At 42.2% G+C, this 25,408-nt stretch overlaps 2 protein-coding genes across 4 annotated transcripts; one reads left to right on the top strand and one right to left on the bottom strand.

The window, feature by feature from the left end:
- Positions 1 to 683: 683 nt before the first annotated feature.
- On the bottom strand, positions 684 to 9,483 carry pcolce2b (procollagen C-endopeptidase enhancer 2b). Its single transcript, XM_061065089.1, has 9 exons — positions 9,184 to 9,483; positions 8,808 to 8,916; positions 8,107 to 8,362; positions 6,581 to 6,705; positions 5,667 to 5,803; positions 5,392 to 5,555; positions 4,585 to 4,668; positions 2,767 to 2,934; positions 684 to 2,455 (listed from the first exon to the last, which is right to left on the bottom strand). Exons 1-9 carry the CDS (start codon positions 9,324 to 9,326, stop codon positions 2,325 to 2,327), a joined length of 1,317 nt encoding a protein of 438 aa, XP_060921072.1. The 5' UTR covers positions 9,327 to 9,483; the 3' UTR covers positions 684 to 2,324.
- A 1,822-nt stretch (positions 9,484 to 11,305) lies between these two features.
- u2surp (U2 snRNP-associated SURP domain containing) lies at positions 11,306 to 25,408 on the top strand. Of its 3 annotated transcripts, none has more exons than XM_061065070.1 (26): positions 11,306 to 11,395; positions 14,180 to 14,278; positions 14,392 to 14,503; positions 14,633 to 14,757; positions 14,863 to 14,933; positions 15,599 to 15,687; positions 15,838 to 15,873; positions 15,988 to 16,070; positions 16,183 to 16,348; positions 17,142 to 17,353; positions 17,738 to 17,781; positions 20,049 to 20,153; positions 20,258 to 20,324; positions 20,847 to 21,010; positions 21,106 to 21,268; positions 21,847 to 21,926; positions 22,336 to 22,423; positions 22,518 to 22,655; positions 22,751 to 22,940; positions 23,031 to 23,111; positions 23,203 to 23,254; positions 23,364 to 23,508; positions 23,600 to 23,710; positions 23,796 to 23,923; positions 24,034 to 24,219; positions 24,872 to 25,408. In XM_061065070.1, the coding sequence occupies exons 1-26, from the start codon at positions 11,351 to 11,353 to the stop codon at positions 25,005 to 25,007; spliced, it is 2,916 nt and encodes a 971-aa protein (XP_060921053.1). In that variant the 5' UTR covers positions 11,306 to 11,350; the 3' UTR covers positions 25,008 to 25,408. The 3 variants fall into 3 exon arrangements, with proteins under 3 accessions (XP_060921053.1, XP_060921052.1, XP_060921054.1); XM_061065069.1 differs by having other exon boundaries at positions 24,010 to 24,219; XM_061065071.1 differs by lacking the exon at positions 15,838 to 15,873 and having other exon boundaries at positions 24,010 to 24,219.

Here is a 25,408-nt window from a genome sequence, read left to right as displayed (position 1 = left end):
CCCCCCCCCCCCCACACACACACGCTCTGCCAGTGAAAGGCGTCTGATCCAACCTTCACAACAGGGTCCTAAGATGCTGACTAGACTCTTCTCCTCTGTTGCCCCCCGGTGGTGGAACAAACTACCAAACTCCATGCGATCTGAGTCCCTTTGCACCTTTAAGAAAAAGCTAAAGACCCAGCTCTTTCATGAATACCTACTAACTTAATGATGATGATTACGATATTTAGGATGGTTTTGATGCTGATAAGAACTCTCTAGAGCAGCTGTCGTTGTTGTGCTCTGCCTCTGGTCACTTCCTGTCAGCACCTCTGGTCACTTCCTGTCAGCACCTCTGTGTCTGATCAGACTCAAAGCTGTTCATTTGCACTTCCTGACGTTGTTTGTTTACTCCCCTCTAGAGCTTTGCACGTGTTGTTCTTACTCTCTGACGTCCGTCGCTTTGGATAAAATTGTCTGCTAAATGAATTTTAGAATTGAAATTCAGAAAACTGATCTTTGGCAATTCAGATCTGACTGCAAGAAACTGTCAACTTTTCAACACACACACCTTTTCCAGTCTCATGTTTCATACAGCAGCTGCAGTGAGCATTCTCTGCAGACCCATCAATCATACATTTATATACTTTGCCGTTATTTCATTTCCAGCCTGAAGTTCTTGTGCAAAAAAACAGACAAGAGGGAAACGTTAGAGGAGTTTTATTTTCGGCAGATGATAACAATAAAATATAAATAATATTCACAGACTTTTCCGTATGAAAATAATTTCATTTCTTAGCTCTGCCTTTTAAAAACAATGCCAGTAAATCAACTAAATCAACTATGCTGATGTCGGCACTTCTGAGTCTCTAAACAAACCGAAGAGAATCATATTTGTTTCACTCAAAAAACAAGGAATCATGTTTATACTATTATTATTATTATTGCACTTTTTAGCCCACTTTAAGCTTCCAGTCCTGCCCACTGAAGTTAACGACAGAAAACTAACTGCAGCTTTATAAAATACGCTTTAAAAAAGGATATCAATCAGGCGTGTGATTTTAAAGGAAGAATGTGCGACATGTTCCCTATAAATATATCGTAAACCAAGTCTGTCCTGTGTAAATGTGTCTCTGAGTCATGACTGTCTACAATGAGGGAGAAGCTCGAGTCCCGCTGGCTGTGTTGTTGTCAGAGCCGTGTTTACATGGACGGGACGGCCGGCTCCTCCCCTTGTGTATAAAAGCTGTTTTAGTCAAGAACTAGAGAGAAGAAGAAGAACATACTCACTGATTATTTGGATGTTAGTAAGAGTTTTTAGATCACGCTCATTCTGTGTCACTTTACATGCAATGTGAAGCTACGAGCTAACTAAAGAGCGCTAACATTAGCATGCTAACACAACAATGTGAAGCTACGAGCTAACTGAAGAGCGCTAACATTAGCATGCAAACACAACAATGCAGGACACAGGTGATTGCAGCTCGAGCAAAAGGACTATTTTGTCCGCTGCTTGCACTAAACTCCTCCGTATAAACGTGAGTGGAGAGGGGTTGGAGGTGTGTCTCTGGAGGAGAGCGGAGGCTTCAGGATGGAGGAGGCGTGGCCAAACAGAAGTTTGTTTTGGTTTCATGCTGGTGCTCAAGGGCGCCATCTACTGGATCAAAAAGTCGCACATTCTTCCTTGAAGACTATCTTTAATGAATATAAAATGATATATTTAACTGATTGAAATAAACAACCACAAGAGGAAACAATTTGAAAATGTTGACTGGTAGTGCAATCTCAGAATTTAAAATGACCTTTTTTGTTGTCACTGTGAAATGCTACCTTTGCGCCTGTTTGTGGTTTCTGTCACTGGTGACTAGCTAATCTCCTGCGAGGGGGCATGACGGGAAGTTCACAACACTTCAGCCATCTTTGTTACTGATGAATGATGCGTTCCATTTACTTCACAACTTAGATCTCTGAGGTGGGAATGACGTTGCACCCCAGTTAACCGTGTTCCAGTTGCGAGTTAGACAATCAACATGGACGCCTCAAGGAGTACCTTTGTTCCTTTTTTCATAGATAAAATGGAACACACCATAATCTCAGAGTTGCAAAACAGAAAAATGCAGCAAAACTATAAATTATGGACGACAGGTGTTCTGCAGCAAAATGAATAAATACAGAAAAAGGATTTTCTCCTAGATTTCGTTTTGTGCTGACACCCATGCATCATGATTCAGTTTTTATGTGTTTGTGTAGTTAAGATGGAGGTTGTGTTTTTTGGGGGGGCTTAATCGTTTCCATCCACATACAAGCCTCGGTGTCCAGTCGAGATGGTCAGAGCTTCAGGGAACTCAGCATTGCTTGTTCTTCAGCACGTTGAGTCCTTTCTGGTTCTTCGTCTTGAACGCCATCACAAAGTGTTGAGGGGCGATCTTCCCCCGGCCGTCTTCGTCCACCTCGCCCATGAAGACGTAGTTCAAGCCTGGTGAAGTCACACAGAAAACACCTGAATGCAGTGGCGGAAACGGCAGAGACATTCAGGGAGGCCGTACATCAGAATCTCCTCACGGCAGGTCTGTACTCATATGTTTATACGCGGACGTATAAACATATTAAAACAGGACTGTTTGGACTTTGAGTTCTGCCGCTCACCTCACACTTTGGGAGGAGCTTTATCGAGTGACGGCACGGGGAAGGGAGGCAAACTCAGAGCCAGAGGTTATTCAAAACAGTCAACCCTGGACCCTCATCACATCAATTTGTACATGCCTATCTGAAGTCTCCAGCACTCACCTCTCCTGACAAATGGACACTTCTTGCAGAGGATTGTGATCTTGGTGCTCATGGTCTTTCCCGCCTGCTGGATGGCCAGATTGCCTTCTCTGTACACGTTGATGATGGAGACTGTGGCGTACATACTTCCTCCTCTCATCACCGCAGTAATGACGGTTCCAGTAATCACTGTCAGAGACAAACACACACGTACACACAGTGCCATTTTTAAAACACTAGTTTAAGTCCTTACATAAATATATAATATGAGCATTCCTCTAGAATAAAGTAGACGTTGCCGGTACATAAAAGCTCACACACTTCCACATAAATGAAGAAAAACACAGAGCAACAGATTCAGAAGTGCAGCTTAAATGTTCTGGAATCAAATGAAATTAAAAAAAAGGCAACTTGACTTTCATTCCTCCGGCAAGGTAACGTTTAGGGGGTCAGTTAGTTAATCCAAGTGTCTTAAAGGTCACATATTCTCCTCCTCTTCTTCTTAAGTCTCAGAGCTCCTCAAAACATGTGTGTGAAGTTTCTTGTTCTAAATCCACTCTGATCCTGTATTTGATCATGTCTATAAACCCCTCTATTTCAGCCCTGCTCAGAACAGGCTGTTTCTGTGTCTGTACCTTTAAATATGTAAATGAGCTGTGTCTGACCACACCCCTCTCTCTGGAAGGGCTTGGGTGTACTCGGTGCTTTCTTGCTCCATGTCCTATTGTTTACGCTGAGAAGGCAGACTCAGAGGGCAGAACAAACACCTAGCTATGGGAGTGTCACCCATCTGGGGGAGGGGCTACTGCACTTTGTGATGTCATGAAGGGAAAATCTCCAAACGGCCTGTTTGAGCACACATTTTCTGAAAAGTGGAGCAGGCAGAAGACGGAGAGGATGGACTTTTCTCATCATTGGGGGGTTTGTAGACGGACTAGAGACACATGTTAGAGTTAGAGGAACATGGGGAAGAGTATTTAATATAATATGTGACATTTTAAAGCTTCAGCTTAGCCTCTACAAACTGTGTCTCCTGTCTATTTTTTGGGGGGATTCTGTATAAAAGCAACTCTAAAGGGTGAAGCTTCAGTGCCTGTTTAGTCTAACCAAGTTCCCAAAAAGAAAATTACAGTTGTTGTTGTTTATTTTGCTCACAGGAGAAAACCATTGACATTTAACTGTGGCATCTTTGAAGCCAGTGAGAGGGCAGCTCATCTTCAGCATGAACACTATTCTTTACAACATGTCTGCTCATTACAGTCAGCCAGTTTCATTTTCTGACAGGGATGAGAAGGTACCGTATATCACAGCGTTACATTCAACAGCATCAACCGTTTTGACTCAAGGTGTTCATCAAAGGAACTCTTTTCTCCGCCTGCTGTCTTGTCACTTCACCACATCACACAGACGACTGTTTCCACATGCAACCACCACGTCACTTTCTCTTTCCTCACTTCTCGCTGCACATCCAAGTGAACTCTTTGACATGCCAATCGACCACATGTGTGGCAAACAACTCCAAGAGAAAAAACATCAGAGCAGCTGATGGGGTCTCTGATGTTTTTTAAGATAGATAAGTTCCAGAGGGTGAAAGCAGCATTGGAGAAGGCCGCCCTGCCTGTCCCCCCCCCCCCCCCCCCCCCCAGGACCGCTGGTTAGTCCTGCAGCTATGTGACCTTTTAAAGAATCTGTACAGTGTAGGTTTTGGACATTTAAGGTGAAATATGTTTCCAGCAGCAGGTAAATGTTCTAATTATATGAAAAAAGGCTGAAACACGTCGGTGACTTTGCTCAAGTTAGTAAAAAAAAGAAAATGCAATAAACAGCTGATATTCTTACCAAAATTGCTGGAGCAGTAATTGCTCTCAAGTGTTCCTCGTCTTTTGCATTTCTGCTGGCACAGAGCCACCGAGTACTTTAGAGCTGTGGAGAGAGAGAGAGACACACACACACACACACACACACACACACACACACACACACAAAAAGAAAAGTCCATCTGTGTCATTGTGCCTGCCAGTGATTCAAACATGCGAGTTATGGCTGCATCTGTTTCTGCTGCGGTTTATTTACAGAATATTCTCAGTAGCACAAGAGGCTCTTCAAATTAAAGGCCGTCAGCCTCGGAGACAATGTGCAGAAAATCAAAATAGCCGGATCGTGTGACGAGGGAACATCTGTTTTAAGAGTTAGAGATTGTAAAGACTCCTTATAGGACAAGATTCAAAGAAATAAAATGTGACTGTTAAAACATTATTCTAGCTGGAGGAGGGAAGTTGGGGAAAGATAAGTCGAACCAGACGGTGTTATCATAGACTGACATCATGGCAGAAAGGTGCCAAAATAACTTGACTTGAGGGGGAAAAATAACTGTGTAGCATCTCTGATTCAGAATTCGTAATCACAAGCGTTATGAAGACGAATCCTGAAGGAGTCAAGTCGTATTGAAGCAGAACTCTTCTCTGTGTTCTGGTCTTTGCCAGATGTGCAATATGAAGCAGACTTCAGCGGGCCCTGTTTTTTTTTTTTAAGTGACAGATGAGCACCATGTCTGCAAGAAAATTCTGGAGCTAGCAAAGCTCCTCAGTCTTCATCACATGGAGACGTTAGAAGAGGTTTTTTTACTGGATAAAAGTTGGTACCTACGTATGGGCCTGGTGGTGACGGGCTGTGTAGTCGTGGTGGGTGGTATCGTGGTGGTGGGGAATTTCTTCGGTCTGAACTTGTAGTGTCCAATGAAGCCGTCTGCGGTCAGACTGAGATCTGACAGGAACTGGATCAGGAGCTGGTTCCCGTCTGAGAACACCGGCCTGTGAAGAAAAACAACAACAAAGCCGACTGAGTTTAACCCCAAGAGGAGTCAGGAGCGATGGATGTTTCAGTTCAGTGAAAGTTAAATCTCCAGGACCAGAATCACCTACGCTGGGGGGCTGTCTCCGCAGTATTTGCCGATCCTCTTGGCGTCGTTGATTTCCGCCCCGTTGAAGATCGAGACGTGGTCGTAGCGGCAGTAGTTGTCTCTTTCCACATCAAACTTCTCAAACTTGACTTCAATGATCTGCAGCAGGGTTCAAATCACAAGGAGAGATCTTCTTCAGTGAAGTGGAAGCTTTTTAAAGATTAACAGGATGAGCCGTTTGATTAAAGGGCGGCTTACAATTTATGTGAGGATGTGGTTCTGATCCACGCCCCATTACACACTGAGCTGTCTTCAATTAGTACTTCACTGATTTAGCATTTCAATAAGATTCAAATTTAACACAGAAGAACAAGTATTCTTCCTCGTCTACACCCACATTACCCACAAAGCAACTCTAAACCACTGAACTTTCTGTCAGCACTTCTGGGTTTTAGGATAATAAAGGACCAGTCAGTGAGATGTGTAGTGAGTGAGATGATAAAGGTATCTTACTATCTGATCATTAAGGAAACATGTTGAAGTGCTGGCTTCTCTGACAACAATGCAGCAGCCAGTATGTCCTCCTTCTAACTTTAGATTCTGCTCCTGAATGCTCTGGATTTGTTTGGACCAGAGAAGGTAGGCGCTTTTAAGGCGTCCCCCCACACGGCCGTTTTGGACGCCCCTCGGTTTGTCAGATATGAGAGCAGTTATCAGGTCAAACCAACAGGTGTTGCAGCGATGGAAGCGGGTCAAGAGAAGTGGTTCAGATAGCTCTAAACATGGGGTGGTGTTAGGGCGGGGTTGATTAAAAACTCCAAACCAGTAGCTACTTTCCCTCAATCTGTGAGCCTGTAAGAGACATTTTCTATAAATCTAACACTTTACATGTGACCTAAAGAAAATACAAGATGAGTCTTCTGTGATCCTTCTGACCTGGTTCTTTGGAGCCACTATGTGCCAGGAGCAGGTGACCCCAGCTGGGTAGTCCTTCTCAGGCCAGTTGGGTGTTTTGAAAGTCCCTGAGGGCTTATCCAACCTGCCCCCACAGTACTGCTCCCCTGTGGAGAAATGAGTTCAAAATTCAATCCTATGATCTTTTTTTCCCGTCATTGTTTTAAAGGAAGGAAAAGCGTGTACATTATACGATCCCGCCGTAAACCATGCACTGTAATCGGTGCCCTCGTTGCCTTCTTTGTGATTATGTGTGTGCACCCCAGGGAAGGGAGTCACTCATTAGGCAGTTTAAAAAAAGACAACTCCGTCAAGCATCTGATAAACATCATGTCAATAACAAGCTCAGGCTGTTCAGACTGTCAGAGCACTGACTCTCTATGAGACACACTTAGAAAGATGTTTCCTCTCCCACACGTCCAAAGAAGTACAAAAAATAGACACTCCACAACAACAAAGACCTGCTGGGGCCCCAGATAGCCTGGTGGTTATGTCTTTATTCTGCTCGTATCTTCACACTGCATGTAAATTTACCTGAAATGAGCGTGATCTAGAAACACAGTTAAGCAGTGAGTACAGTATGTTATTCTTCTTTTCTCTAGTCCCTCAATTAAACAACTTTTATACACGAGGGGAGGAGTCAGCCGACTGTCCGGGCGATGTAAACAAAGTGAAGATAGGACTCTGAAAACTCTGAAAACATCACAGACAGTGGGACTCGGGTGTTACACCCATTGTAGACAGTCATGACTCACAGAGTTATTTTCAGAGGATAAACTTGATTTATATTATATTTAAGTGTGAAAAATCACAAATAAAGACTTTAAACAAAGACATGTTGTGCTGTAACAACACTCACAGTCGACCTGCTTATGACCATTGTGTGAGAATAGTTCTTAAAAAGAGAGACTAGTTCAAAGACATTGTCCCTTACAGCTGTCAAGCTCCTTGGGTGTACCGAGTAACCAGCCATTAAAATTCCACAAAAACAGGACGCAGGATTTTGCAACTCTCACAGAGAAGAAGAGGCTCTCTCAACTCTTAAGTGATACTTCTGACCTGCGCTGCCAACCGAGGAAACGTCAGTGAGAAATTCCACATCACACTGCGAGAAGTGTTCAGATATTCCTCCCTCTTTGTCCACATGCCTGAACCTTCAACTCACAGCCTTGTCCTGGACAAGCGTGACACCTCAAAGGTCACTTTAAGACTGAGAAAAAATGACTCTTTTTGTTTGATTATGTGTTGGCATTGATAGCTAGTTTAACCTCACTCTCTGTTTGTGGACCTATGATGATTAGCTTTTTAAAACCCTGACACGCTCCCAGGTCAGAATCAGATTCCTGTATGGGGTGAAGTCATGGCTGAGTCCCACCTGGCTCTGTCTTACACCTTCGCTAGCGACACGATATCACTACATGGCTACAACACCTTTCCAACTTTTTTGCACAACATCAACCTCAAGATCAAGAGTGCCAGACCTCCTCCTCTCCTACATGTGTGCCTACCTCTCTCATGTGGGTGGGCGGCAGAGAAAACCGCCAGGAAGCCACTCCCGGCAGTGTTGGCGTCAGACACCATCTGCATGAGCATCTTGTTCCCCGTGGAAACCAGGGCGCCGGGCTTGAACGTGCCACAGAAGCGCCCGAGTCTCTGCCCGTGGACGTGGCCGCTGTAGACATCCACATAGTCGTAGCGGCACAGGTTGTCGCTCTCCAAGTCGATGAAGCGGAACGACAGGACCACCACCTTTCCCTCAGGGACCTGGGTGGGATTTACAGGAGGGGTTAAAGGTCAATTCCACATAATTGTTTCTATTGAGGGCAATAAAATAAAATGTCCCTCTCTTGATTAGCTTCTTACTTCAGTGATGTCCAGAAAAACAGGATTTCAGATTCTTATAACACATTTTTACACTAATTCTGACTTAGAGCACGGGAATGCAACCCGGTCCTCTGCGAGCTTTCATGTTTAGATGTCGAGTCTTTCAATGGAGCCAGTCAGCTTGAAAGCTGCCTTGACTTGACTGCTTGCTGTGGTTCAGTATTTTTAGAAGGAAATTAGGAGTTTGGGGTTTGGTGGCAGAGTATCATATTGTGCAGCTGTTTGGTGGATTTTCTATAAACAACTGATAAGTTGTATCATCATCATCATCATAACTAGAGTGTGTGAGGAAAAGTAAAATGTGTGAATATGAAAGTGAACTTACTGTGATTCTCCACACACATTTGGTATTTGGAGGGTAAACTCCTGGGTATCCCTGGCTCCCAATCACTCCAGTGTCCCCTGTTATGTTTCCACCACACGTGAAGGTTGGTCTAGGGGGGAGAGAATGTTTTCTAAATTAAAAATGACATGCTTTCACAAAAACATCGTACATGAAAAAAAACAAAAAAACGCAAAGCCTGAAATCTGCTTTAAGAAAGATGTAATTCTATGCGCCACATGCAGAACAGACTGCAGAATGTGCCTCTACATAAACTCCACTCCACTGACGCTGCGTCCTCACAAGATCCAGTAACACCTTGCTCCCTCCTCAAGCTTTTCAAATCAATAGAACAGAATAATAATAATAAAAGGTGTACCTCCGCTGAGACTGCGCACAGACATCTGTCAAGAAGAGTAGACTCCATGCGCAGAACACACTGCATGTTCTCCACATTGTTGGGTTAACGGAGCACACGCGTCGCCTGTTTTCGCCCCGTGGCATGAATGGCATTGTGTTCATCAGCTCACACGGTTTGGGTTTGGGGGGAAAAAGTAGCCAGGAGTTCCTGCGGGAGTTTCAGTAACTGCAAGCTGGAGCAGATGAATATAGCGTTTGTTCTTCTTGCGTGGAGGGAGGGACGTAGGCATAGAGGCTGCTGCTTTTCCCCCCACGAAAAAAAAAGAAAAAGGATTAAAGAAGCGCTGGGAGGGTGTGAGGTCTTTGCATTAGTTTCATAATGCACCTGGCCTGGAAAAAAAAAAGGTGGCATGATTAAACTTGAGCCAAGAAATCATGCATGAATGGTTTGGCATTCCTGGTTTGCAATATGTTCCCTGTACACATGGTAAAGATTTGATAATACCTCAAATCGTAGGCTACAACTCATTTCATACACATAGGGTAGTGTTTAAATAAGAAGACAACTCTGGCTTGTTCTCTTAAACACGAATTTAAATTTATTTTCCGACAGCTGAATTAAACTGATGTCTGAACTCGCCGTAGGCTGTGTCTGTCAGAATAATCTGCAAAGGTACCAGAGATGAGTGAGGTCGTTGGAGAGCGACAGCACCACCTGCTGGAGCCAATGTGGCAAGACAAGGCAATGCAAGTTCATTCATATGGCATCCTGTACACACCAGTCGATTCAAAGTGCTTTTCACTAAAAGCATTTCAAACCTTTCATAAAATAGAAATATGTGCGTGCATATAAGAAATACTCAACGACATGTGTGCATGATCTCTGCATTACTGTGGTACAACACTGCCTCTCTTCTCTGCTGTTTTACATTACTTGCTGCTATTTATCATACCAAGTCACTTTAATCATCACTTGTCACTTTATCTTGTCATTCTCTGCAAATACTGTCTCAATTCTCAATTCCCTGCATCGTTAACTTCATCATTCATTTTGTACTTGTATATACCCCCTATTTTTATTTATCTTATCTATTCTGTTTAATGTGTATTTTGTATTTTGAGCTTTCTTGTCTGTGCTGCTGCAACGCCCGAATTTCCCCTCTGGGGATAAATAAAGTATTATCCTATCCTATCCTATCATAATCAAAAGGTGCAAACATGTAGGCAGAAACATGTGTGCACATGTTCCGGGGCCTCATTTGACTCAAATTCAATAAACAGCTCCAGATGCTGTTTTTTTATTTTATTTTAATGTAAATGAATTCATTATGGGGAAGTGCCTGTAAAACATTCACCCATTCAATTTTAATTTTGCAAAAAAGAGCCATAAGAATCATCAGTAGAAGTCGGTATAGAGATCCATCAAACCCGATATTCATTCAGTTAAAGTTGTTGATATTTTTTATGAATTAGTTGATTTCAGTATTCTGCAAATTATGTTTAAAGCTAATCAGAAAACATTGCCAAAAAACATCCAAAACAGATTTGAAAAAAGAGAAAGCTGTTATAATTTAAAAGGAACAGAGATCTTTAATAAACCGAGAATCAGAACCAAACTGAGGGAACGTTGTTTTACTGTGAAAGGAATCTCAACAGAGAAACTAAAGAATCAAAATCCAACATGATATTTAAAAGAAAAATTAAAGCCAGTTTGTTGAATAAATATGTGGAAATATGTCAGTTTTGTTTCGTGATGCTGTAACAAACATTTATTGTGATATACTTTGTACAGTTTATAATGAATTGTTAAGGAGGACTTACAGGGGGGCTGCCAGTGGCTGTGTTCGCCTGCAGCCAATTTAATTTAATTTTAATTGTTTTTGAATTAAGTGTTTTGTTTTGTTTTAATTAATGTTTTATGAAAGAGGGATAAGTCTTCTTTCTGCTCCTTTTTTGAGATTTTATGTTTGTTTTTCTTAACTTTATTGTTTCTTTGAATGAAATAAAATTTACAAATAAAATAAAAAAATATATATAATTCGTCAAAGAGAAGAAGAAGATAAAAAAGGTAGAACAATCGAGTTTTGCAGTCATCGATGATTCTGAGCTCGACTGTGTTCGCCTGGATTTTACATGTACCGCTATCTTCTAATCGATAGTCGATTTTTATTTTAGTTCCACAAAAGATGGCGGACCGAGCGCCTGGTGGCTCTCAGAAAGCTAGCGCTAAGGTGAATGTACACTTTGTGTTTACATGAGCTGTTTCTAACCTGTTGTAATGAGAACACTGTAAATAATCAGCCGCGACTATTAACGAATATTTACGTGTTTGTATATTTGTTAGAGATGAATGTACGCAGCGGGTTTTAATGCAACTTCCGACCTGCTAATGCTAACCGTCGTCTCTCCGCTGAATTAGCTCAATTATGCTAACGAGTTAGCCTCAACAAACCGGGGGTAGTGAGGACAGTTGACCCAGAAATAAACATATTCCTAGTATTTTTCCAAAAGATATCGATGCAGTAGTTGAAGTAGAACTCTTAACTTGTTTTAGGTTTTTATTGTTTAATAGTTAATTGAGTGTTTTGGACGTGAGGCCCGAAAACGTTTCAGTCCCGTTACGGCTTCAGTCGGTGGCGCTGCAGCAAATTCCACTACGAGTAGGCCGCAGGGACATTTCTGCTCCATTATTTACTACTTTACTGAAGTCTGACTGCAGCTAAGTTGTTAATATGCAGCTTTGCATGTAAAGTACATGATAAGTGACCATTAATGATCAGAGCAGTGATCTTAAACTCAGAATAAACAGTGAACCAGGTGCATGCTGTGTTTCTGCAGCTGTCAACAAAGGTTTCAAAACATCTTAATGATAAATTAATGAACACTACTGAAGCTGTCTGCAGCTGTAAACAAGTTAAAAACACGACCTGCTGCTGCTTTCCCTTAAACTCACTCTTATTTTCTCTACTTTAATTTAACCCTCTTTTATTTTGTCACTAATTTCTGCTTATTTTGGCTTTTATTCTAAATATTTCCTGCTTCTAAATTCTCTTTGAGAGCTTCTGTAACATCACATTTCCCCCACAGGGATTATTAAAGTGTTTCTGATTTATTTAATATGTATTTACCTTATTTAATGTCATATTTCACTTTAACTTTAATAATATTTGAGCCTTGTTTTTGCTTCTTAAATGTTGGTAACTCTTTGAACTAAGGTCACAATATTCTCCATTAAGTTTGGGCGGCTGTGGATCAGCAGTTTATCAGTAGAGTAGGTCGGGGGTTCAATCCCCAGCTCCTGCAGCCACATGTCAATTCAATCAATCAATCAATTTTTATTTGTATAGCGTCAACTCATAACAAGTGTTATCTCGAGACACTTTACAAAAAGAAGGTAAAAGACCTTACTTATTGTTATGTTACAAACAGCAGGTAAAACACCTTACTTAATGTTATGTTACAAAAAGCAGGTAAAACACCTTACTTATTGTTATGTTACAAACAGCAGGTAAAACACCTTACTTATTGTTATGTTACAAACAGCAGGTAAAACACCTTACTTATTGTTATGTTACAAACAGCAGGTAAAACACCTTACTTAATGTTATGTTACAAAAAGCAGGTAAAACACCTTACTTAATGTTATGTTACAAAAAGCAGGTAAAAGACCTTACTTATTGTTATGTTACAAAGCAGGTAAAAGACCTTACTTATTGTTATGTTACGAAAAGCAGGTAAAAGACCTTACTTATTGTTATGTTACAAAGCAGGTAAAAGACCTTACTTATTGTTATGTTACATAAAGCAGGTAAAAGACCTTACTTATTGTTATGTTACAAAGAGCAGGTAAAACACCTTACTTATTGTTATGTTACAAAGAGCAGGTAAAAGACCTTACTTATTGTTATGTTACAAAGCAGGTAAAAGACCTTACTTATTGTTATGTTACAAAGAGCAGGTAAAACACCTTACTTATTGTTATGTTACAAAGAGCAGGTAAAAGACCTTACTTATTGTTATGTTACAAAGCAGGTAAAAGACCTTACTCATTGATATGTTACAAAGAGCAGGTAAAACACCTTACTTATTGTTATGTTACAAAGCAGGTAAAAGACCTTACTCATTGATATGTTACAAAGAGCAGGTAAAACACCTTACTTATTGTTATGTTACAAAGCAGGTAAAATACCTTACTCTTTGTTATGTTACAAAAAGCAGGTAAAAGACCTTACTTATTGTTATGTTACAAAAAGCAGGTAAAAGACCTTACTCTTTGTTATGTTACAAAAAGCAGGTAAAAGACCTTACTTATTGTTATGTTACAAAAAGCAGGTCTATCTATCATGAGCACTTTAGCAAAGCAGCAAAAGTTTCAGTGGTAAGAAAAATGTCCGATGTGTCCTTGGGCGAGACACTTAACCCGAGTTACTCTCGCTGCTTCCTCTGCAGGATTAGTTTCTTCTGATTGTCACTTAACACGGCAACCTCTACCATCAAGTGTGTGAATGTAGGTGTGAATGTAGGTGTGACCTGCGAGCTCAAGTCCATTTACCATTTAACTAGTTGCTTATTAGCATGTAGCATTCTGCTTATTACTCATTATTAAGCGCTTATTAGTACCTTATTCTACATGAACATACTTTAGCTAATAGGTCATGTACTTGGCTAAAATGGCCCACAGAAGCCTGTTTAATATATTTTAATCTACAATATATTTCTTATTGATCAATGAATACAAATTTCAGGTGACCACGTTTGAATTCCATACAACCCCATGTGGGGTCAGGACCCAAAGGTTTGAAAAACCTACCCTAAACATCCTCCTAATTGCTGCTTATTGAAAGTATGTTAGGATGGTGTTTTACATGACTTATGATCTTAACATGCTTTGCTTAGTATGACCCCTATAAGCCAGGATCAGTGACTTGATTCTGAGCACAGTGAACAGAGTTACCGCCTGTGTTTGAAAACATTTAAGTACCTTGTCTCAATCTGTTCTTTGTCGACATGCACAGGCGCTGCTTGAGAGCAAACTGAAGTCGTTCAGCATCGGCAAAATGGCTGTGGCAAAGAGAACCCTGAGCAAGAAGGAACAAGATGAGATAAAGAAGAAAGTAAGTGTTTGAGATCATCGCCTTGAATACATGTGTGGCCCTCGTCTTTGCATATTCTAAAGATGCTGTTCTGTTTGCATCCATTCACACTCTCACTGGTTTTCTCTGTACAGGAGGATGAGCGGGCAGCAGCGGAGATTTACGAGGAGTTTCTCGCTGCTTTTGAAGGAGGGGAGGGTAAAGTGAAGGCTTTCGTCCGTGGCGGCATTGCAAATGCAACGAAAGGTAAAACTGGATCGATATATTTAATCTATTACCTGTTGGTTGGATGTGTTCGGGTTTTTAGTTCCCAGCATCTCAAATTCATGTCTTGCATGGAGATTAAAGTCGGATATGCTCTTTCTCCATTTTCAGAGGAGGCAGCTGCTGATGAGAAGAAAGGAAAGTTGTACAAGCCCAAGTCCCGTTTTGAGACCCAGACGAAAAGCTTCTTGCCTTTGGACACCCCACCTCAGTTTTTAGCAATAGACAAAAGACATGTAAGTACTAACACAGCCGACAAGTAGCTCCTCCTGTTACTCATGTACGACCGTATGTTTTGTTTGTACTGTGCTGATCATGTTTTTTACACATCTTTATTTCAGTCTGCGAAGAAAACTAGTGAGAAGGAGAAGAAGAAGAGCAACTTGGAGCTTTTTAAAGAAGAGCTTAAACAGTAAGCGTCGACACATAAATCTATTCAAGTGTTTCAAGCTCGATCCAAAGACAACCGGACTCTGATGTGAGCCATCCTTGATGATCCACAGAGGATCTCTAGCTCAGTCCACCTGAAAGTTTAGAACTGAAGAATAGAATGTAGAATAGAATTACTTTATTGATCCCAAACTGGTAAATTGTGGTGTTACAGCAGCAGGTTATCAGAGCAAATAAAAGAATATAAGAATAGATACATAAATAAGCACTTACAATATAAAAAATACGAATAGGAAGAGATTTATACATCAAGGATTTAACTTAACATTCTTACTGGTTAGAAAAAAAAAAGAAAAATTAAATACAGCATTTATTCAGGCTTGTCAACTGAATGTAAAAATACTTGCTGGAGGTAAGAGATGTAAGTTTGCAAAAACAGTGATGACAGTGATCACAGAAGCCTTTCAGAGGAGGAGAGGTGAAACATCTTCAAGATCTTCAACCAGTCCCGTTGCCTTTGGATCAAGCTTTGAATTTACCATGACCTGGATGACTGAGAACCGACACAGATATTCAAGTCTTTATTTTTGTAGAGTTGTTTACACTTGCGGCTCCTTTTTTGTTATGAAACGATATTGACTTAATATGCATTGTCTCTAATTGTAACCTTGTGTCGTTCTTCTGCAGGATACAGGAGGAAAGGGATGAACGGCACAAGATGAAAGGACGTGTCAGTCGTTTTGAACCTCTCGCGGGCGCTGATGGAAGACGTTCCTGTAAGTGTCTTCGAGTCTGTGTTTTCCATTTTACTAACTTGGCCGGAAAATGGTCCATGTCCTGCACGCCTTGCTCCAATCCCCCACAATCCCCCTTTGTCCACCATTTCCCCTGAAACAAAATTTATACTGCTTTTCTGCTTTTTTTAGCGGATGGTTCTTCAAGAAGAAACCGTCCGTCCAGTGGTAATTTTGACTTAATATAGTGGCCGTGAATTATCTTCATCTTGCTAAGAAAGTAAGTTGTCCCCTCAGGCAGCAGTAGGAAATCCTCGTCTCTTTTTTTTTTTGTCTCTGCAGTTTTGGATGATTGTGCGCCAGGTTCCCATGACGTTGGAGATCCATCCACTACCAACTTGTATCTCGGAAACATCAATCCCCAGGTGAACATGAATGAAGTCTTGTGTGCTGCTTGTGACCTAAATTTGAAGGGCTTATGATCTGCATTTGAACGTAGAAATAATACATATTTGGTCTTTTTTTTTTTTTTTACAGATGAATGAGGAGATGCTGTGTCAAGAGTTTGGCCGCTATGGACCACTGGCCAGCGTGAAGATCATGTGGCCGAGGACGGACGAGGAGAGGGCTCGGGAGAGGAACTGTGGCTTTGTGGCTTTCATGAACAGGAGGGATGCTGAGCGAGCGCTCAAGAACCTAAATGGTGAGAAAATGCATTTGATTAAAGATCCAGAATATAAGACACAGTCTGATTTTGGAGGAGTGATTTCTGCATTTCAGCACTCCACAAGCTTTATTTACTGAACAGCATACCACCGTTTGCTTTAAATGCAGCATCATGACCTCATGACGAGAAGATGGTAAAAAGGGGCGGTGCCAGCCTCACCCTGTCGCTATGTTTCCCAGCACAGCTTGCAATACGCAATGAACAGGGGAGTGTTCCAGTACTGGAAATGGCCCCGAGACCACTTTTTGACTCGGTCTCAGACTGGGCAGACACTGGAATTTAAATCAAGACCAAAACTAATGGGCTATCTTTCTATGTCAATACTGTGAATAGAAGGAAACAGTTACCCCCGGTTACGGCTGCAACCTTCCTGGTTTTACGGTGTAAGTCAGTGACACGCCCCCTGCACGTAAGACAATGTTTTTTCTGTGATATTTCTGGTCGTGGTCTTGACTTGGCCTCGATCCTTAAATGTCTCGGACTTGTCCCGGTCTCTGAGCACTCTGGTCTCGGGGAATGTCTTGGTCCCGATTAGTTTGTGGTCTTGACTTCAACACTAGAATGGGGGGTGAATTTTCAATTGCGTCATGTTGCTTGCAGTGTGTGATGGTGAGGGCTGCGCTCACGTTAATGACGGCGCCCGCCTCAGTATTTTACACTGGTATAAAGGTCGCAGCCAACTTTCTAGATGAAACATGAAAAATGTGTTTCATACATAATTTTTACGATATGTGAATAATTAGTGTATTTTTTTTAACTCCCTTCACAGGAAAGATGATCATGAACTTTGAGATGAAATTAGGATGGGGCAAAGGTGTGCCCATTCCGCCCCACCCCATCTACATCCCTCCTTCCATGATGGAGCACACACTCCCACCGCCTCCCTCCGGCCTACCCTTCAACGCACAGCCCAGGGAGCGGCTCAAGAACCCCAACGCCCCCCTGCTTCCTCCGCCTAAAAACAAGGAGGAGTTTGAGAAGGTAACTCAGCATGTCAGCCTGGGATTGTCTCATGGGTTATTGCAGTGTGTTTTTAAGATGTTAGCCTGTAAAAGACGAGAAGAAGTGAGGGCAGCTTTAAATTCAAATGACTATGCATGATTAGTTTATGTTGAGTTAAAAGTTTTGCACTGTTTAAAAGTGTGCGTAAAATGTAGAAAGAAATGTTAGCGTGTGGAAAATGCTCAGATGTGTTAGTGATGCAGTCTCAGGGGTGTTTGGCCTTTTTTAGTAAAAACTGACAGCAGTAAAGGAACGTTGTTGTCTATTTGCACTTTTTCAAATGCATTTTTTATATTTTTCACCTGTTGCCTTTTAACAATACTCACATTCTATGTTTATTATCTGATGTGACTTCATATACAGACTCTGTCGCAAGCCATAGTCAAAGTGGTTATCCCAACAGAAAGGTACATGTTTTTCTTTTTTAAAAATTGGTGTACAAACTTAGAAAACAAAACATCCCATAATGAAGCTGAAAGTTTGATCAGTTTGATCACTGCATGCTACAGGGGGCTGGTCAGTACGGCTGAGCAATGGTTGAGACTGCTGCACACTGTCATGCTATTAGTCCATACTAGAGTAACACTGACCGACACTTTCTGTTTCACACTGCTCCATCACTCACATTTCCTTTATGTATGTAACTAAACATCATCGTAGCACTTAGTGATCGTTGCCGTTTGGAGCCAGACGTCATGATTTAGCTCATCACTAGGCTTGGGCGGTATCAATCATACTTTCATCTTGACCATTTTACCAGGGGAAACGGGATATGACGGAGCGATAACATTCACCGTTCATAACCTGGTTGCCGACCTATGTTTTGCTTTAGCTTAGCACAGACTCCTAGCCAGTGAGCTCTCTGCCCGAGGTTTATTTAGGTGAACGATATACCCTCGTTTTCTGTAAATGCACGATTAAAAGTCTCCCTCCTCCACTCTGGTGTTAGCTTAGCGCGTTTACCTTCCCGGGGCTATCAGCTCTGTCTCGACCTCCGACGGTGTGGCCACGTTAACCGGGGTCTACATAGGAGCTGACCCCTGCTGGTTGGGTCTGTGCACTACAACCCCTCACCTCAATACATTATTTCTGCGTCAACAGAAGAAGTAGCGTTTGTATTTTCGACGGCATTAAAAGTTAAATTGTCAGGATTTCTAGATACCCTGGTGTACCTGAATACCGTGAAACAACCCAAGCCTACTCATCACACCTTCACGTCATACTTCAACATTTAATGTAGCTGTTAGTAGCAACATGCTACTCCTCCACAGTCCACACATACATCACAGTCTGCCGACTCTAGCTCTGTAGTTGTGAGAATCGCGCTCTCTCCGACCATTGCTCACTCGCACCGTCTACCCCCTTGGCCTCTGTCACTCTTATCGGGCGCTCAGTAAATCTGGCCCCCCTGCTAACAAATCCAAACTGCTAGCATTAGTCTATATATGACCTTTGACATTGGCCTTGATGAGCAGCACAAGTTGAACTGTCTGCAGCAGCGAGGGACCTGAAAAGCCTCATGGGATGGATTGGGAAAGTATACTGAATTTTACCCCCGCCATTGGTACGATCGGCTCCAATACAAGTAAATGTGATCTGTGTTGTCAAATGAAAGACACCCTTTGTCTTGTTGGCCACTTGAGGCAAATTGTATGCACCAATAATGTCACATAAGAGTTTTATAGTGATCCCATTTGCACTGTACTCAGTCCTTACAGACTCCACCAGAAGTTTATTCAGGCCAACAATCCTATACTGCTTTGGTTCTTCCTCAGTGTACGTTAGCCAGGAAATGAAAGGCACTGTACTGACAACACTTTGAGTCAGTGCAGTGTCTTACTCTCACTTTCCCAAGTTCTTCAGCTTCACTTTTGTGAAACTTGAATCTAGGAAGATGTAAAAGAAAAAAAAAAAAGAAAGGCTCCAGGCAGCGCTATGCTATGTAATGCTAATCTGTAGCATTGTAAGCATGTAACTGAATTCATTTATACACATTCTATCTTTACCATCACTGAATTTAAATTCTTAAATGAGTAATACAGTTTTAACTACTGAAACATCATCAGTTGTCATTTAAAGTATTGATTTTTTGGCAGCATTGATGTAATGATTCGTAGGCTCAGAGGCTTTGTCACAGTTTAATTCATGCCTGGTTACATAATGCTCTGTGACTGGGCTCCTCTATGAAGATATAACATTTAATCCTCCACTGTGAATCTGTAATATCCTGTATCCTAGAGCCCGACCGATTAATCAGCCCCCAGATAATATCGGCCAATATTAGCATATCCAGTGGCTATCAATATCGGCTAATTTTATCGCATAGATTTATTCACCAGTCACATTACATTTGAGTTTCATTGTATTACACTAGCAGTTCTCTTTCACCAGCAGAGGGTGCTGTATGGATTACAACAAGCTTTCTCCAGAGTGTGTTGATATCGGCCCTTAAAATCCCACATCAGTCGGGCCCCTATCTTGAGTTATTCTAGTGACCCCCCCATGTGAAGCCGTGTCAGGATACAACCCCTGATTTTGTGAGTGAGTAGACCCCTGCTCTGAGCGTAAATCCACCAGGCATGAATTAAACTACCAGACGGGCTTTTTTTTTTTGTAGTGGTCAAGGGTGTGGCCAGTCTGAATCCGTTTTGCTTTAACTGTGTTTTTCTTGTAGGAATTTGCTCTCTCTCATCCACCGAATGATCGAGTTTGTGGTGCGTGAAGGCCCAATGTTTGAAGCCATGATCATGAACAGAGAAATCAACAATCCCATGTACAGGTCAGTTCAGCTGAAGACAAAATCCCTCTTATCGTTTGATTGAGTCTTTGTATGGTTGTGATTTGTTTCCTAATTTCATTTTGACTTTTTTTTTTCTCTTCAAGGTTTTTATTTGAGAACCAGAGCCCGGCACATGTTTACTACCGGTGGAAGCTCTATTCCATACTACAGGTGAGAGGTTTATATCAGGAGTTTTCAGTCCACACTGAAGTGTTAGCATTTGTTTTTGTAACGGTTTGGGCGTCACGGTTTGGTGCATGCAGTCACACGATGAATGCGTCTAAGTGGAGATAAAAAGGAAATCACATCACAGTATTCACACCCCAAACCAGGAGGCGGTAATCTGCTAGTAGCTTGTTTGTTAACCGCTATTAAACCGCAAACGAAGCCCAATAAAATGCCTCAGCCTGTGTGCACATAAACCGCTTTTGTTCTCTTTACACGGACCTCAGGAGGAAAAAGTTAATGTTTAATACACTACAGGCTGCACCTGCTATCACAGGTAGTTCTTAACAACACTAGTTGGAAACAAACTGTAACTTCCATGACTGTCGTTTCAAAATAAATTAGAGAAACCTAGAAATATGGACCGAACTGTGACCCCAAAAACCGGACCGTGACCCCTCAGGATCATAGTCCAGGTGGTTTTAATCATTCTGTATTAACTGTTTTTTGTTTGTTTGTTTTGTTCAGGGTGAAGCGCCGGCCAAATGGCGAACAGACGACTTTAGGATGTTTAAGAATGGCTCTCTGTGGCGCCCGCCTCCTCTCAACCCGTACCTCCACGGTCCTTATGATGACGGCGAGGAAGAAGAGGAAGAGGAGGAGGGGTGCAAGAAAGGCTCTCTGAAAGAAGAGTAAGACCATATACCCCTTATCCAAATCCTAATCCGCATCCCGCTGTCGTTGTTGGTTGAACCTGCAGTCTGATGTTTTTCTGTCGTCTCCACAGAGAGCGAGACAAACTGGAGGAGATGCTGCGAGGTATGACTCCCAGGAGGGGCGACATCGCAGAGGCCATGTTGTTCTGTCTGAGCCACGCCGAAGCAGCGGAGGAGATCGTGGAGTGCGTCACAGAATCCCTCTCAATCCTCAAGACCCCCCTCCCAAAGAAGGCAAGATGGAGCTCTTACTGCCAATTTCCACATAGTCGGTGGGCGCCGTGGTCCATCAGAGGCGTGCACTAAGGCGCCGTTCGCTGCAGCTCTAGTCAATGATCCTGTGACCACATCATGCGTCCGCTCCGCTCTGTTTGAAATGTGCACAGAGTCTATATTTGACGGCGCTCGCTGCAGGCACAGGTCAAGCTGAACAGAATAGATCCAGACAGGAAGTGCTCAGAGCATCTGGTCATTTTCAAAATAAAACATAATATACAGACCTGATCAAATATTCCTTCACTTTATCAACATTGAGTCAAAACATCCACCGAATGAACGACAAATCATCCTCAGAGAGACAAAGCAACATGTTTCCTCGTTTTTCTCTTTAATCCCGCGTGATCTTGTAGTTCTCGCGTGATCTTGTGAACAGCTGCTCATGGCTGCACTCATGCAACAGTAGCGGACCCAGTGGGGCGGGGCTCGCACTGAGCTAACTGACTGTGTGGAAATTGCAGGTTCCAGTCTGAATGAAGTTTACGGTCGACATTCTGGCAGGATCATAAAGTATTATTTTCTCTTTCACCTTTCAGATTGCGCGGTTATATCTCGTTTCTGATGTGCTGTACAACTCTTCGGCCAAAGTCTCCAATGCGTCTTACTACAGAAAATAGTAAGTTGCTTTATTTATTAAGATTTTAAACTTTTACTCTGCACTGTCATTTTTTAAAACTCTTTCAATTTCTTTACTTTTATTTCTTTATTTTATTTAAATTAATTTAATTTTTATTTTTTTATTTAAATTAATTTCCTTTAAATTATTTTTTATTTTTTTATTTAAATTAATTTCATTTTAATTATTTTTATTTGAACATATTTTGAGATTTAATCATTTCAGTGATTTTTACATTTTCTATTTTAATGTTTCTTTTCTTTCCACTTTGAATTGCCTTGTTGTTGAAATGTGCTGTAGAAATAAACTTGCCTTGCCTTTATTTTTTGCACTATCAATTCATGCTCGGCTCACACAAGCCACGAAGTCTGTTTCCTATGCATTAACGCCTCTCTCTCTTTCTAAACAGTTTTGAGGCGAAGCTCTGCCAGATTTTCGCAGACCTCAATGCGACATACAAAGCGATACAGGGCCACCTTCAGAGTGAGAACTTCAAGGTACCAAATCCTTAAAGTAAACATAGGAGAATAAACCATATCCATCAGCAGGATGTAAACTGACCGTCTTTGTCTTTTCTCTCCTTTGTGGCAGCAACGTGTAATGGCCTGTTTCCGGGCCTGGGAGGACTGGGCTGTGTACCCGGACCCCTTCCTCATCAAGCTGCAGAACATCTTCCTGGGTCTAGTGAATCTGGCTGCAGAGAAGGAGCCTCCTCCTGTCATTGTGGAGGTGAATAATCATTGTGATGTCATCAGAGTTCTTTACAAACGCTGTCCTGTCAGTCTCACTTATCTTTATTTTCTGTGTGTCCCATCTTGGCCCAGCCTGAGCCGGTAGAGGACATTGACGGCGCTCCAATAGGGGAGTATGTAGACGGCCTCCCGCTGGAGGATGTGGACGGGATGCCGATTGACGCAGGGCAAATCGACGGGGCTCCCATCGATGGCGCCCCTCTGGACGACCTGGACGGTGTCCCCATCAAGGCTTTGGAAGAAGACATCGATGGAATACCATGTGAGTAGCGTTGTTCTACGACGTGTCCTCATGTCGGCAGGTTTTGTTTAGAGGTGAAGATTCATCTTCTGTTTTGTCTTTTTTTTAAAGTTGATCAGTCAAAGGAGGCAACCTTCAAAGTAGCACCCTCCAAATGGGAAGCAGTGGATGAGGCGGAGCTAGAATCTCAAGGTCAGACATCGAGCTAAAAATGATCTTCTTCTTCGTCTTCTTTCTCCTCCTCCTCCTCCTCCTAACCTGCTCTTTTGTTTTATCTCCTTAGCTGTAACAACGTCAAAGTGGGAGATGTTTGAGCAGCCAGAAGAAACCAAAAAGTGAGTTTTTATTTACCGATTTTACGTTATTTGAGTATTTTATTTTATTGGATAATGATCTGCAAAAACATCTATGCATATACATTATAAACCGTTTCAAACTCTAAAGGGACGATGACAGCGACTATGACGACAGGAGCCCCCGCTCAGATGATAATCAGAGCTTCTCCAATCCTGCGAGAGACGACTCGGATTACAAGGCCAAGCAGTCGGAAATGAACGAGGAGAAACGCACCAAGCTCAGGGAGATAGAGGTACTGTGTCATACCGTTTGTGTGTGTGTGCACATGACTTGTTTTTTGTTTGAGCACCTTGAAGACGTTCATGGTGTTGTGTTCACCCCAGGTTAAGGTCATGAAGTTCCAGGATGAGCTGGAGTCTGGGAAGAGGCCCAAAAAGCCGGGTCAGAGTTTCCAGGAGCAGGTGGAGCACTACAGGGACAAACTCCTCCAGAAGGTAACGAGTCGTTCTCTGGAGATCAGCTGATGTCATATAACGAGTGTGTTCATGTAAAAACAACTGGGTGTTGTTTTTATTGTAGGAAAAAGAAAAGGAGAAACTAGAGCGGGAGAAAGAGAAGGAGAGGAAAGAGAAGGAGAAAGCTGACGCCCGGTTGAAAGACTTGAAGAAGGAGAAAGAGAAGGAGGACACACCAACCAGGAAAGAGAGGTGAGATCAACAGCTCAGCAGTGTCCCGCTTTTATAAATCAGGTTTCAGAGGATTAGTAATGGGTTTGATGTCTTGCCTTTTTAAGATATCAGATCTCTCTGATTCCTAGGAAAAGGCGCCACAGTGGGTCGCCCAGCCCCTCGCGGAGTAGCAGCAGACGAGGCCGCTCGTCCTCTCCTCGCTCGGAGCGGTCGGAAAGATCAGAACGCTCCGACCGCTCCTACTCTAAAGACACATCGTCCCGCACTGCTCACAAAGACTCTCCAAGATCCAGCACCAAGAAGTCATCAAAGAGGTAAGACGCTCCGCCTCTTTACTCCTCGTGTGGATAAATGTGACGTTTGGCTTTATTAGTGTCTGAAATGTTAAATTTAGATAGATACTTTATTGATCCCGAGGGAAATTCAAAGTATCCAGTAGCAGGTTACAAAGACGTACATGACATGAAACATTTGTTACAAATTAACCACAAAACCAACCCCCCCCCCCCCCCCCCCCATACATATATATTAACCCGAAAAAAGATTTTAAGAATACCCCTAGATGAATCAAACTTAAACTGTGCAATTAAAAATAGATTTATACAAGAAATGTACATAACCCGTGCAGAGATAAAAATATATGTGACATTTAAACAAGAACCTTTAAACAGTTGAGGAAAAAATCTGTAATTAGACCTGAATATAAAAAAAGTGTTGACCTTCTGAATTTGTGTTGTTTATGTGTACAGCAATGTTTAAAAAGAAGAACAGACATTAAATAACAGGCAGTGCAAACATTAAAGGTGTGATTTCAATAATTGTGAGGTTAGGTTGTTTACATTTTTACAACCATCCCTCATGGTCAAAAACCTCTTGGATTATACCGACCTACCTGACAGAGACACTCCCCCACGTGTTGAAAAGTTTAACCAAAACAAAATACATGTCGCTTCTTCTCTCCACTAGATCCCCCTCGCCTCGCACACCCAAACGGTCGAGGAGGTCGCGCTCCAAGACGCCCAAGAAATCAACGAAGAAGTCTCGCTCTAAATCAAGGTCGCCTCATCGGTCTCACAAAAAATCAAAGAAGAGCAAACACTGACCCGTCTTTTCCTTTTTCCCGACCTCCAAACCAGCCTCCCCTCCCCCTCCCCCTCCCTCTCTGCGCCGTGTTGTATAAAAATAAAGGATTGACTGATTGGGCAGCTGAAGATCTCTGCCCACATGTTAATGTATAGACGATGACGAGTGAAGGTCTTGCATGGGGTTGCCATCTGGTGTATCAAACGGATGGGGGCCGTTGCTGTTTTATATTGTACAAAAAAATAATGTGCTTGTGTGTCCTTATCCCCGCCCCCCTCCCCTGTCCCCTCCCATCATCACCTCACAATGGAATTCATCCATGTGGTAGACCACACCTCAACAGAGTGTGATGACTGTAGTCATATTCATGCTGTCATTTTCTGTTTTTGTAGTTCACAATAAAAAGGAATTCCTAATAAA

Source organism: Labrus mixtus, chromosome 19 (assembly GCF_963584025.1).
Source record: "Labrus mixtus chromosome 19, fLabMix1.1, whole genome shotgun sequence".
NCBI lineage: Eukaryota > Metazoa > Chordata > Actinopteri > Labriformes > Labridae > Labrus > Labrus mixtus.
Note: the sequence above shows the minus strand (reverse complement) of the source record. Positions and strands in the feature narration are given on the sequence as shown.